The sequence below is a fragment of the Penicillium pulvis genome (genome assembly GCF_028828015.1).
Source record: "Penicillium pulvis strain IBT 33274 chromosome Unknown scaffold_8_segment0_segment0, whole genome shotgun sequence".
Taxonomy (NCBI): domain Eukaryota; kingdom Fungi; phylum Ascomycota; class Eurotiomycetes; order Eurotiales; family Aspergillaceae; genus Penicillium; species Penicillium pulvis.
This window is the reverse complement of record NW_026643080.1, coordinates 3705602-3718222: the sequence shown is the minus strand read 5'-3', so window position 1 is coordinate 3718222 and position 12621 is coordinate 3705602. Positions and strand designations below refer to the sequence as shown.

At 48.9% G+C, this 12621-nt stretch overlaps 6 protein-coding genes across 6 annotated transcripts; 4 read left to right on the top strand and 2 right to left on the bottom strand.

The window, feature by feature from the left end:
• Nucleotides 1–99: 99 nt before the first annotated feature.
• Nucleotides 100–1970, top strand: rrp3 (RNA-dependent ATPase RRP3). Its single transcript, XM_057070363.1, has 6 exons — nucleotides 100–406; nucleotides 513–550; nucleotides 601–1008; nucleotides 1073–1204; nucleotides 1262–1504; nucleotides 1564–1970. The coding sequence occupies exons 1-6, from the start codon at nucleotides 106–108 to the stop codon at nucleotides 1774–1776; spliced, it is 1335 nt and encodes a 444-aa protein (XP_056916974.1). The 5' UTR covers nucleotides 100–105; the 3' UTR covers nucleotides 1777–1970.
• Nucleotides 1971–2025: 55 nt separating this feature from the next.
• On the bottom strand, nucleotides 2026–4236 carry agm1 (phosphoacetylglucosamine mutase PCM1). Its single transcript, XM_057070362.1, has 6 exons — nucleotides 4091–4236; nucleotides 4015–4028; nucleotides 3766–3910; nucleotides 3684–3698; nucleotides 3133–3627; nucleotides 2026–3081 (listed from the first exon to the last, which is right to left on the bottom strand). The coding sequence occupies exons 1-6, from the start codon at nucleotides 4181–4183 to the stop codon at nucleotides 2209–2211; spliced, it is 1635 nt and encodes a 544-aa protein (XP_056916973.1). The 5' UTR covers nucleotides 4184–4236; the 3' UTR covers nucleotides 2026–2208.
• A 427-nt stretch (nucleotides 4237–4663) lies between these two features.
• On the bottom strand, nucleotides 4664–5841 carry N7503_010815 (PGAP3/PER1 family protein; the record flags this gene model as incomplete). Its single annotated transcript, XM_057070361.1, has 4 exons — nucleotides 4664–4718; nucleotides 4795–5569; nucleotides 5619–5661; nucleotides 5716–5841. 4 exons carry the CDS (start codon nucleotides 5839–5841, stop codon nucleotides 4664–4666), a joined length of 999 nt encoding a protein of 332 aa, XP_056916972.1.
• A 622-nt stretch (nucleotides 5842–6463) lies between these two features.
• On the top strand, nucleotides 6464–8351 carry rmtA (protein-arginine omega-N methyltransferase HMT1). The gene is made up of 7 exons (XM_057070360.1): nucleotides 6464–6660; nucleotides 6728–6741; nucleotides 6810–6829; nucleotides 6907–7016; nucleotides 7071–7402; nucleotides 7461–7932; nucleotides 7988–8351. The coding sequence occupies exons 1-7, from the start codon at nucleotides 6563–6565 to the stop codon at nucleotides 7992–7994; spliced, it is 1053 nt and encodes a 350-aa protein (XP_056916971.1). The 5' UTR covers nucleotides 6464–6562; the 3' UTR covers nucleotides 7995–8351.
• A 214-nt stretch (nucleotides 8352–8565) lies between these two features.
• On the top strand, nucleotides 8566–9729 carry N7503_010813 (putative peroxisomal dehydratase; the record flags this gene model as incomplete). The annotated part of the gene is made up of 5 exons (XM_057070359.1): nucleotides 8566–8685; nucleotides 8739–8787; nucleotides 8846–9166; nucleotides 9222–9315; nucleotides 9384–9729. The coding sequence occupies 5 exons, from the start codon at nucleotides 8566–8568 to the stop codon at nucleotides 9727–9729; spliced, it is 930 nt and encodes a 309-aa protein (XP_056916970.1).
• Nucleotides 9730–10227: 498 nt separating this feature from the next.
• N7503_010812 (putative trimethyllysine dioxygenase TmlH) lies at nucleotides 10228–12380 on the top strand (the record flags this gene model as incomplete). Its single annotated transcript, XM_057070358.1, has 12 exons — nucleotides 10228–10265; nucleotides 10320–10362; nucleotides 10434–10690; nucleotides 10745–10762; nucleotides 10819–10885; nucleotides 10947–11007; nucleotides 11074–11194; nucleotides 11249–11351; nucleotides 11415–11514; nucleotides 11566–12054; nucleotides 12112–12183; nucleotides 12256–12380. 12 exons carry the CDS (start codon nucleotides 10228–10230, stop codon nucleotides 12378–12380), a joined length of 1494 nt encoding a protein of 497 aa, XP_056916969.1.
• Nucleotides 12381–12621: the final 241 nt, after the last annotated feature.

The window sequence follows — 12621 nt, the reverse complement described above, 5'->3', positions numbered from 1 at the left end:
AGCGGAGAAGAGAGCGCGGAGGAACGATGTTGCGGACCCACATTAAATTATTTTGAGATCTCGACCGCAATACAACTTTTTTCTGGAACATTTAACACAGCCAAAATGCCTGCAATCAAGAAACGCAAGGTTGCCGAAGAGGCGCCTGCCGCTGAAGAAGTCGATGCTGGCTCTGCAGTCTCCGAGGCTGGTGACGATGTCCCGGAGACCACTGAACAGAAGAAATCCTTCAAGGACCTCGGAATTATGGCAGAGCTCTGTACCGCTTGCGAAAAAATGGGATACAAGGCACCCACACCCATTCAAACAGAGTCGATCCCGGCTGCTTTGGAAGGCCGCGATATCATCGGTCTTGCGGAAACAGGTTCCGGAAAGACTGCAGCTTTCGCGCTCCCAATTCTTCAGAGTATGTCATACTACCGACCTTACTCGATAAGCATAAACTAATAATATGAAGCACTCATGGACAAGCCCCAGCCATTCTATGGACTGATTATCTCCCCCTACTCGAGAGCTGGCCTATCAAATTTCGCTCGCCTTTGAGAATCTCGTAAGGACCCTTCCTTTTTCCCAGTCGATCCTAGTTCTAATTTTCGATAGGGCTCGACAATCGGCGTCCGCACAGCAGTTCTGGTCGGTGGTATGGACATGGTTCCCCAAAGCATCGCGCTAGGAAAGAAGCCCCACATTATCGTCGCAACCCCAGGTCGTCTCCTCGATCACCTCGAGAACACAAAGGGATTCTCCCTACGCAGCCTCAAGTACCTTTGCATGGACGAAGCCGACAGACTTCTGGACATGGACTTTGGTCCCATCTTGGATAAGATCCTGAAGGTTCTCCCTCGCGAGCGCCGTACATTCCTTTTCTCAGCTACTCTCAGCTCAAAGGTTGAATCCCTCCAGCGTGCCTCCCTCTCGAACCCGCTGCGTGTTTCCGTTTCTTCCAGCAAGTACCAGACGGTCTCTACGCTGCAGCAATATTACCTTTTGAGACCTCACAAGCACAAGGTTCGTTATGGTTCCTTTTCGTTGTTGGGTTACGTCGATCAATTGATGTACTAACCATTCGCAGGATGTTCACCTGATCTACCTTTTGAACGAATTCATTGGACAGAGCTGCATCATTTTCATGCGAACCGTCCACGAAACCCAGAGACTAGCTTACCTGTTGCGCGCGCTTGGATTCCCTGCGATCCCTCTCCATGTATGTCTCCGAAATAATACAGCACTCATATCAACTCGGATACTAACGCTCTTCTAGGGACAACTCTCTCAATCCGCACGTCTGGGTGCTCTCGGCAAATTCCGCTCCCGCGCTCGTGATATTCTTGTTGCCACTGATGTCGCCGCTCGTGGTCTCGATATTCCCTCCGTGGATGTCGTTCTCAACTACGATCTGCCAACAGACTCAAAGACCTACATTCATCGCGTAGGAAGAACTGCCCGTGCGGGTAAGAGTGGTATCGCCATTTCCTTCGTCAGCCAATACGACATCGAGATCTGGGTAAGTCTATATACCATTGAGAATTCTTGCTGGAAGATGGAATGCTAATGAATGAACAGCAACGTATCGAAGCTGCACTTGGAAAGACACTTCCCGAGTACGATGCAGAGAAGGACGAGGTAATGGTTCTTGCCGACCGAGTGAGCGAGGCCCAAAGACAGGCCATCTCGCAGATGAAGGATTACGATGAGAAGCACGGTAACAAGGCCGGAAAGAAGACCTTTGGAAAGGGTAAACGCGGTCGTGATGAGATGGACAAGGAGGAAGGTTAAAAAGATTTCCGGTTGATGGAATGACGTGCTTGATTGATGGCTGGCCCATCGGCCCAATGACTTGCTTCTTGTATGATTTAACATCCCTAGTGGATAAAAAGCACGGGGATTACTATGTATCGCTAAATGTGTACGCCCTAGATTGCTAATCGGACACCTTCTTGCTATGATTCAATGTCCCCTATAGATGAAAGCACGAAGAATAAAAAAGCTTACGATTTACGTATGCAGGTCTATAATTCAAGTTCAAATTCAAGTTCAAGAGTCATGCTCAATGAGCATAGGTATGAGTTTCATTACTGCATCAAATGATATCGAGAGTATTTTACTGGGGCTGTAGCTCCCTTTTTGTTACAGGAGACCCCAGTTGCAAAACGCTGTCGTGATCTTTTGTTGCGAACATTGTTCGCATGTCTAGGTCGTTCGGTTTGTTTACTGTTGGCCATCGGTAGAACCGGCCTCGCGCACGGCATTAGCGACGCGAGTAGCAAGGTCATCAGCCTCAGATCGGCTAGCGGCCTCGGCGTAGACACGGACGGCATCTTCAGTACCACTGGCACGGGCGAAACTGCGGCCCTTGTTGTATCGGGACTGCAGAGACTCAATCTTGGTCTGAAGACCGGCAGGGGACTCAAGCTTGCGCTCAGCGTCATAAGCCTTGAAGATCGAGCGGTCATTGACCTCGACACGGACAAGACGGGAGGGCAGGTCAGTGTAGGTGCCCAGCCACTCCTTGGGGCTCCAGCCCTTGTGTGAGAGGATGGCCTCAACAAGTAGCATGTCAGACAGAGCGTCACCGACGGCCTGATTGATCAGGTCGGTGAGAGCCTGGAGAGATTCCAAGGCGCTCTTCTGAGCGGGAGATTGCGGCTCAGTGTTGTTGATGACCTTCATCGCATTCTCGGAGAAAGTAACGGTACCGTGGCCGTTGGCCTCAAAGTAGACACCGACGTCGAAGCGGAGCGCGGCGTGGTGAAGGTGCTTGACACCGGTGTTGGTGCAGATGATGGGAAGCTTCAGCACCTTCTCAATGTAGTCAGTGGATGCGCCGTTGGCGTATGCGGTCTGAACGACACCAATCTTCAACTTGGAGGCAATACCAGCGTTGCGGGCAAGGTCACCAATGAAGGAAGCGGCAAGAGTAGCAATACGGTCACCATCGAGCAAACGGAAGACGTTGCTCTCATCAAGGAAGTAGTAAACCAGACGATCAGCATCACCGTCCAGAGAGGCGCAACGATCGAGGGGAGCAGCCTTGGAAGAAGGAGGAGCACGCTGCTTTGTCTTCACATAGTCGGCACCGCACTAGAAACAGTCAGTGGTCTGACACCCATATAGTCCAGATAAAAAACATACATCGAAGTTCAGGCTGTCGGGGTTGATCACATCATCGTTGATCACTTTGATGTCAAGCCCAGAGTCCAGGACCTTGATCAGCTCCCGCAGCTTAGGGCCACCGACACCGTTGGCGCAGTCGACGGTCAAAGAACCCTGGACCTTAACTCCCCGCATGACCTTCTTGAAGGACTGGGCAAGCTTGTCGTAGTAGCCTTGCTCAGATGGCTCGCCGTAGGAATATTGTGTTCCGAGGGTGTTCTTGCAACGCACAACGTAGTGGAGTTGAGGGGTGGTCATGTACTTGAAGTCGATAAATTCGACCTCGGTTGCGGTCATGGCGGCGCTGAGCACACCCACGAGACGAGAACCAGAGGCGCGAGTGTCGCGAGCAAACACCACGCGAGCCGGGTTAGTCACCTTAACATCGATCTCTTTCACAAGTTCATCGTAGACGTCGGCGATAGATTCCAACGGGGCATTGGCCAGACGGGTTGCGTATGTCTCCCACTCGGCCTAAATGATGGTGAGCTTGGAAAATCAATTTGATTGCAGGAGTACGTCGATCTTACTTCAAGCATCTCACCCTATTGATTTCAAGTGCGTTAGAAAAAAATCGTCGAAGATATTATCACATAGTCACAGGTTGCTTACCATCGGGTCAACCAGCTTAACTCCATTGTCCTCCGCGGGGTTGTGACTCGCGGTCACCATAACACCAATCCATTGACCGCTAAGCTTCTTGGATCGCAGACCAGCCAGCAGGCCTACGGCAAAAACAACGGTGTTGAGGAGGTCGCTTCAAGGCCAAGATAATCAGCAACCACCGACGTCAACAAAAAAAAAAAATGGACGATCGCGGGGGGTGTGGAGACAGGGCTGATCAGTGTTGATGGGACTCACGCTTTCATGCGAAACTGTCGCGAATCAGTCCGTTAGTTCAAGCTCCTGACAGGATCCATGTGGCAGTGCGACTTACTCCTGCGGTACCATATTCAAAGACCTTTCCCTCAGGCTTTGTATACTGCAGCGCAGCTTCGGAGATTGCTTTCTTGACAGCCGGAGAGGCCATTGTGGCGGGAATGTGATGCGATCAAGTTGGGAGCTGAACAAAGTAGCAGTCAGAGTCCTGTGAAGAAAGGCGCGACGATTTTGGTGTTTTGAATGAGGAAGAGAGGGAGAGAAGGAGTTATTTGAAACCAATAAAAAGAAACAAGAAACGAGGGGCTCGGGGTGAGACACGGGCTTAATGCGACGGCCTGAGCGGTGAGCCAATGGCGGGGAACCGTTATATTAGGGGAACGCATCCCACGTTCTCGGGCTGTGGTAATAACAGCCCGCCCGCCTATTGGGATGTGGAAATTACTTGCGCTCAGATACAAGATGATCTTGGAAGTGGGGGTAGAAAGGTACAGTTGATTTATTATTACTGTGATAGATCTACCGGAACCTCCAGGGCTCGGCTGTTATACACCAAATATATTAGAATCCCTTAGGTCTCTCACCGAATTTTGGGGGGTATAGATGGTACAGAGTCTATTCCCACTCTATTTTACGCCTTGAGTCTGTGGCCTGCAATGTCATCCTGCGTATCCTTGATAAGGAAACTGTCGGGCAGAAGCGATGCATTAGTCAATGCACAACCAAAATATGCACAAAAAAGGGATGAAGCGAGGGACTTACGAATACCACCAGGCTGTGGGGACCACAGTACCCAGATGCCAAAGGCTATGCGCATCGATCAATCCATGCCACGGGGGGAAGTCGAGCAACTCCAAGCTCATAGCCAGGATGATCCACGCCACAATCATACCTGGCCAGGCAGTCCAGGACTTGAGATACTTCTTGTATCGGAAAATACTGAACCCGGTCCACAGCAGGTTTTGAATGATACCAACCACGACGTTGGCCGCCATGTTGTACGTGTAATCCCAAGACCAGAAGGTGAGATAACAGACATGCATGGTGTACAGCAGCAGACAGATGACTGTCCACAGCCGACGCAGGGTGGGGCGGTGCTGCGGGTGTTCAAGGTCTAGACGCAGGATCCGGATCACGGCCAGATAGAGACCGTATAAGACACTTGCACCAGCACCCCAGTAGTCTAGCTTTTCCGTGATAGGGAAATCCCTGGTGTGGAAAAGCATGCTGAATGTCCAACTAGCGAGCCCAAAGTATCCGAAAGCCATGTAGTATGGCCGGAGTGAGTGCCATGCAGGGATGTTCTCCTGGACCCGGGTCATGCCATGCCAGTGGGCAGCGAAGTTGAAAAAGGAGAAAAGCACAGAGAAGGGCTCCTGCATCCCCAGAAGACGACGGAAAGGCCATTTGCCGTGGAATTGAACGATCGGGTTCAGCATTGGGGGGTCACGCGAGACTCGACGGTCGGTAATGACATGTTGACAGGTATAGTCGCATTCAGCCGGGCAGGTCCATAATAACAGGCGGTGGTGCAGAGCTACGGACGATTAGTATGAAAGCTGGAGCTTTGAGCAGGGTGGCCTTACGTAACACCGAATTGCCAGAATTGCAGTTCTCAGTTTGACAAACCTGGAGAGGAAGTTAGATGTGTACAAGGATCTTGTGCATGGGGGGAAAGTTTACCTTGACACATTCTCTAAAATCAGGGAGATGGTCACCTAAGGACGCCGAGGACTGACCGACCAGACAGGCCAGAAGAATAATGGCAAGAAGGGCGGAAAGAGTTCCTCTGTAGGCACCCAAATTCATGATGGTCTGTAGCTTTTATGGCGTGACACGCGTCAGCATGAAGGAAGGGTCAGTTAGGCGGAGCTCCCGGAGGCCTGGGCAGCACTCGCGCGGTAGTCTTGGCAATGACAGCACAGCTTTGATCTCAAGATTTAACTTCCAAATGGAGGGAATATTGATACTAGTGTCAATGCACTCATACTTTCAGGAGAGCAAGCCAATTTTCGCTTAACACTATTTTAGAAAAGAATAGTTCGAAAGATTGTATGATAATTATTGATGCCAAGGTTGAACTCCAATAGTCTTGAGATCTATCTTCTTTGCTCAAGTGGTCATGGAGTAGAATTTTGTCTATTTCGACATAGGTAGCCTTAATTATTGCGTGAATGCCCAGTATATACAACATATTTCATACAAAGATGTTAAAGTAATTGTCCAAACATATCGCCTTGGTTGTCATGGATCCTTTGTTATGTATACAACCCTTTTAACCCTAACTATCACACGTGATCAAAGGGTTTCTAGAAACATGTGACTCTAATCTACACGTGATGTTTATCTACCCAACAGGGCTTAGCGTGGTCGCAGGCGGGGAGATTTTTTGAGGAAAGCTTGGCGCTTGGACTTCCGAAAAAAAAAGTCGCGGCGCAACTTGCCTGGTCTTTCATTTGGACCATCTTCCTTTTTCTTTATTTTTCGGTTCATTTTCCTTGGACCCCTTGTTATTTAATTCATTGTCATAATGAGTGGAACCGGAGCCCCCCAGGCCGATGCGGCTATCTCCAGCAGCGCTGACCGCATGGTTGGCATGGAGCACGCTGAAGTGCGCTACTTCACCAGGTATGTAGTCGTTGATACCTTGTCTTGACGATGCAGAGTGGATAGAGGCTAATTGATATCATCGCAGCTACGATCACCACGGTAAATACATATATACAAGTCTGCGAGTTTAGTGGAGGTTTACTGACGATCGTTCTATTCTTGCGCAGGTATTCACGAGGAGATGCTGGTACGTAAATTCTTTTTTTTTTTCCGTATTGTCCTATGAGTCTGAATCAATTGCTGACCGCAGAATGGCCTAAATAGAAAGACGATGTCCGTACTCGCTCTTACCGTGACTCGATCTACCAGAACCGCCACATCTTCAAGGACAAAGTTGTCCTGGATGTCGGCTGTGGTACCGGTATCCTGAGCATGTATGTGCCTCATATATAAATTCTTTGATCAGATATGCTGATCATATTGTCCAGGTTCGCTGCTCGTGCTGGTGCCAAGCACGTCATTGGTGTGGACATGTCCTCCATCATTGAGAAGGCCAAGGAGATTGTTGCTGTTAACGGCTTGTCCGACAAGATCACTCTTCTCCAGGGCAAGATGGAGGAGGTCAACCTCCCCTTCCCCAAGGTGGACATTATCATCTCCGAGTGGATGGGTTACTTCCTCCTCTACGAGTCCATGCTGGACACTGTCCTCTACGCTCGTGACACTTACCTTGCTGAGGGTGGCAAGATCTTCCCCGACAAGGCTACCATGTACGTGGCTGCCATCGAGGACGGCGAGTACAAGGATGACAAGATCGGATGTAAGTGGATTCTCTAATTCTTCTAAATATACCCTTTGTGGTCCTAACTTGATTTCAGTCTGGGACAATGTCTACGGCTTCGATTACAGCCCGATGAAGCAGACCGCCCTCACCGAGCCCCTCGTCGACACCGTCGAGATGAAGGCGCTTGTCACCGACCCTTGCCCTATCATCACCTTTGATCTGAACACTGTCACCGCCGCTGACCTTGCCTTCCGTGTGCCCTACAACCTTACTGCCAAGCGCAGTGACTTCATCCACGCCATGATCTCTTGGTTCGACATTGAGTTCAGCGCTTGCCACAAGCCCATCTACTTCTCTACTGGCCCCCACGCCAAGTACACTCACTGGAAGCAGACCGTCTTCTACCTCAAGGACGTGCTCACCATTGAGGAGGGCGAGCAAGTCTCTGGCTGGATCGATAACCGCCCCAACGACAAGAACAAGCGTGATCTGGATATTGACCTCTCCTACAAGTTCGAGATTAACGATCCTACTCGCTTCGCTGAGGGCAGCTGCTCCTACCGCATGTGAGTTCTACCAATCTTTCTCTGATGTGTATTAGTGTATACTGACTTCTTTTAGGTGCTAATTTTACTGAATTTAATTTTTGCTCGTTCTTTTCTACGATCATTCGACGCAGTTGCACGTTTTCGGGAAAATGTTCCGTTGCCAATGCAATGCGGCATAGCATGGGTAAGGATCTGCACAGGGCTATTTAACATGGCTCCGGCCTCGTTTGTTTCACTGGCGTTTTTTCATCTGGGTGGCAGGTAAAAGGCATTTATGGCGCGATACGGACAGATTATTATGAAGCTCCTCGACATCTGGAATTTCCAAGTAGATACCCCGAGTCGATGCTTAGTCTAGCAACTCCGACGCTCTCTTCATGTCCTTAAGGAATCAACTTTGTTTTTTTCAAATTTCTTTATCCACACTCCACCTTAATCCACCTTAAAGTCCCGAAAAGAAAGTGCGGTAAATGGTGCCAAGCGGATGGCGCGTCGTCGGTAATTACGGGAGCAAATCATTATCAGATCCTCGGCTCAGGGTCGCCCCGCAATTGCTCAATCCTACTTTAGCTTCGCCCCGTCTTCTTTCCCGTGGACTTTGGCAAACTCCTGCTCTTTCATACCTCCTTTTTAGTATTCAAATCGATCAGAATGTCTGCCCCCGGAGCTGGCCACGAATTTCCCGCCCAAGAAGTCTCTTGGCAGAAGCGCGATGTCCTCCTATTTGCTAACAGCATTGGCTGCAAGGCCGACGAGCTCCAGTTTCTCTACGTAGGTCCACTTGACCAACAGTTTCCTGTCGAGTTTTCTAATCGTTCGAACAGGAGCTGCACCCTAACTTCTCGGTCTTCCCCACTTACCCGCTCATTCTCCGTATGTAGCGAATCGAATGGAACCCAGGATCAACACTAACTCAAACCTAATTATGCAGCCTTCAAGCTCACCGATGGTGAGGTGACTGATTTCTATGCGCGCCAAAAGGCCACTCACATTCCCGGTGTCCCGAAGCTGGATCACCGCCACGGCGTCGATGGCCAGCGTAAGATCACTGTCTTGAAGCCTCTTCCTCCTACTAGCGCTGGACGGAAGTTTGAGCTGCGCAACAAGGTCATTGGTGTCTATGACAAAGGCAAGCCCGGTACTGTTGTTGAGACAGAGCAGTCTATTGTGGATAAGGCGACCGGCGAGGTTTACTCCAAGGTCCTGTCTAGTGGCTTCTTGGTTGGACAGGGTAACTGGGGCGGTCCCAAGGGTGATTCAAAACCACACGTCCAGCCGTTGAAGCAAGTACTTATAAAATGATCTAGGTCCCGCTACCGTCAACTTCCCCCCTCCCGAGGGCAAGACCCCCGATGCTGTGCACGTCGTGCAGAGTAGCATGGAGACTGCGCACCTATACCGGTATAGATCCCATTCTAACATAATTAGGCCTTTCTTTTTCATGCAAGATGTACTGATCACCTATCTAGTCTGAATGGAGATTACAACCCTCTCCACGCCACCCCAGAGCCGGGCCAGAAGATGGGCTTCGGCGGCATCATTATCCACGGCCTGTTCAGCTGGAACTCCTCTGCACACGGTATTTTACGCCTCCTTGGTGGTAGTGATCCGGCGAACTTGAAGGAGTTCCAGGCTCGCTTTGCATCCCCGGTTCGTCCTGGCGATACCCTGACAACTGAGATCTGGCGCCTGGGTAATGCTGGGGCCGATGGCTTTGAGGAGATTCGATTTGTTACCAAGAATCAGAATGGCAAGGCTGTTTTGAGCAACGGTCGCTGCTTGCTGAAGGTCACTAACCCCAAGAGCAAGCTGTAATTATGGAGTGCTAGATTCTTATAGTACTTGTACTTATGCATTCATGTTTATAAATCAACACCTCTCAGCATTTGTTCTCAGATACTCCACAAGCTTAGACTATGTAAGCCAAAGTACTTCTTTTAATGATTTTTGTTCCCGCTCTTCCTTCACCCTTTAATAATACCGCGGTTGATGGGGCCTAAGCATGGCACTGTCTGCTATAAGGCGCCACTTGATTTCCGCGATTGTTCCAACCACCATGGCTGAATACTTTTCTCAAAGCGCTAAAATAGCCTCAAAAAATCATTTCCCACGATATTACAGCTTGAACCAATTCAATGACTCGAAGTTGCGGCAAAACCCCCGATTCCCCTCAGTAGGGCACCCACGTGACTGTCGGCCATTCCCGAGGCTTAAACTACGGAGCTCGGACATTTCCCCAGATGGCACTACCTACTAGCTCAGCTCAACACACTCAATTATACCTCAGTCCTCGGCATAAGCTTCCACAGAGTCATGGCTATCCGACCAGCTATGTCATGGAGGAATTACCTGTATGTGTGGTCCCATTGCAAGCTACCAAGTCACCTCGGCTAATCAATCAGCAGAACGACACTCACCCGCCTGCGAGCTCCACAGAGGGGTAGCTTGGTATGTTACGAGACCAACTTCTATGCACACAAATTGATTGCCTAATCAATATCTGATGTACTTGAATACAGACTGCTATTCCTCGAGGGGTTGTACATGTTCCCTTGCGGTGGAGCTCTAATGAACAGGCTCCCAAAAGCGGGGCTCTTAAGAGCAAGACCCCACCGGTAAAGAATGAGTTTCTGATACCAGAAGCTGCAAAAGACTCGGTCATACTCAAACAATTTGACTCCAATCATGATCTCAAGAAAGCCTTTTCTATGTACTCCAAGGGGTATCTTGTGCTGAAAGGAGAAGGTGCTTGGGATGAGAAACCCTTCTTAGTATTGTGAGTCCGTGGACTTGTGCAGAAACAATTGAATCTGATCTAACTTTAAGACAGTGGAAAGTTTCTTCTCAGGTAAGCTTTTACGAGAATGTTGTTTCTTGAAACCCATATTGACGGTCACTCAACAGAGAAAACTGCCAATGTCCCAAATGTGTTCATCCGGACACGAGACAGAGAATTGTTGACACTTTCTCGGTATGTGAAACATACGAGATGCCCTCAATTATTATGCTAAAGAGACTCATTGGAACTCCAGATCCCCGAGGATATCGACGTGACAAATATCGAATCGCGTCCCACGGACGTCAAAATTGGTTGTAAGTGTTGTTCCTAAAAACCAGGTTAAGTCCATGGTAAGGTCAAGGTTTAACAAACACTTTTAGGGTCCGATGGCCATGAGAGTCTCTACTCGTGGGCCTGGCTTGTCGCACACCAGAATACAAAGCCGTGGAATGACAAGCCGTGGAATGCTAGACGAAAAGAGCATCTTCAACTAAGAACCAAGTACGGTCTGTTACTGCATTTTGTGTCATGGCTTTATTCTAATTCTGTTTTTAGGCATGTTGATATGCATGATGCCAGAGATACCAAATACCCAGAGGTATCATACGAACAGGTGATGTCCGAAGAGAAAGGTGTATTACGTTGGCTTCGCAAAATTGTAAGTTTGCCGAGAACTTGATCGTTTCATATTTAGTGATACTAATAATCCTAAACTTGATAGTACTCGAACGGATTTTGCTTCATCAAGGGGGTTCCAGTGAATCCTGAGGCAACGAAGGAATTGATTGAGCGGATTGCGTTCATCAGAAACACCCATTATGGTAATTATATACCATTTGATTTACGCTTATTTAATTCTAATACTTCTCCAGGTGGCTTTTGGGACTTTACCGCTGATCTAACCTTCAAGGATACAGCATATACCAATGAGTTCCTTGGCGGACACACGGATAACACCTATTTCACTGACCCTGCAAGGCTCCAGCTCTTCCATTTGTTGTCTCACACAGATGGCAGCGGAGGAGAAAGCTTACTGGTAGATGCGCTTGCGGCTGCTCGCAAGTTGGAAGAAGAAAGCTTTGAGGATTATCTCTGCTTGACCACAGAAAGACATTCATGGCATGCGAGCGGCAACGAAGACGTCTGCATCCAGCCTTCTTTCCGCGCCCCTGTTCTCTCTATACACCCTGACTTTGAAAGAGTCTATCAAGTCCGTTGGAATAATTACGACCGCGCGCCAAAGAATGATTGGAAAATCAAGGACCAGACACGCTGGTATAAGGCGGCTAGACGATTCAACGAAATTCTCAATGAGGAAAGCAGACAAATATGGACTCAGTTGGAGCCGGGTACAGCTTTGAGTAAGCATTGTCAAATTATGAAGCATAGACTTACCAGCTGACTTCTATCTTCACCAGTTTTCGACAATTGGAGAATGTTGCATGGTCGCTCTGAGTTCACTGGGAAGCGCAGAATGTGCGGCGGCTACGGTATGTAACAGATAGGGCGACAGCTTATTCATAACCAGTTAGAAGGGGCTTCAATGCTAATCGTTTCAACAGTGAATAATGACGACTTTATCTCACGACTCCGACTCCTGAAGTATGGCCGAGAGAGGGTTTTGAACAATCTCGGAACCACGATGGCTAAACGCCACCCAAATTCTAACATCTCTGCCATCTACTAAAATGAAAATATGATTAACAGATCAAAATACTCAAATACCATGTCCAATACGATTAAAATAAATATCGGATATACAAGAGACGTAGACCAAAGTAGAATCCATTCGGTGTTGATATTCCTCACGTGACCGTCTGACGTTGTTGGAGCTCGGTCACACCTAAGCTCTTCGTCAACCTTCTACCTCCCCATTTCCACCTTCGATCTATCCTCTCCGAACCAAGCCACTTGCGTTTCAATAGGGC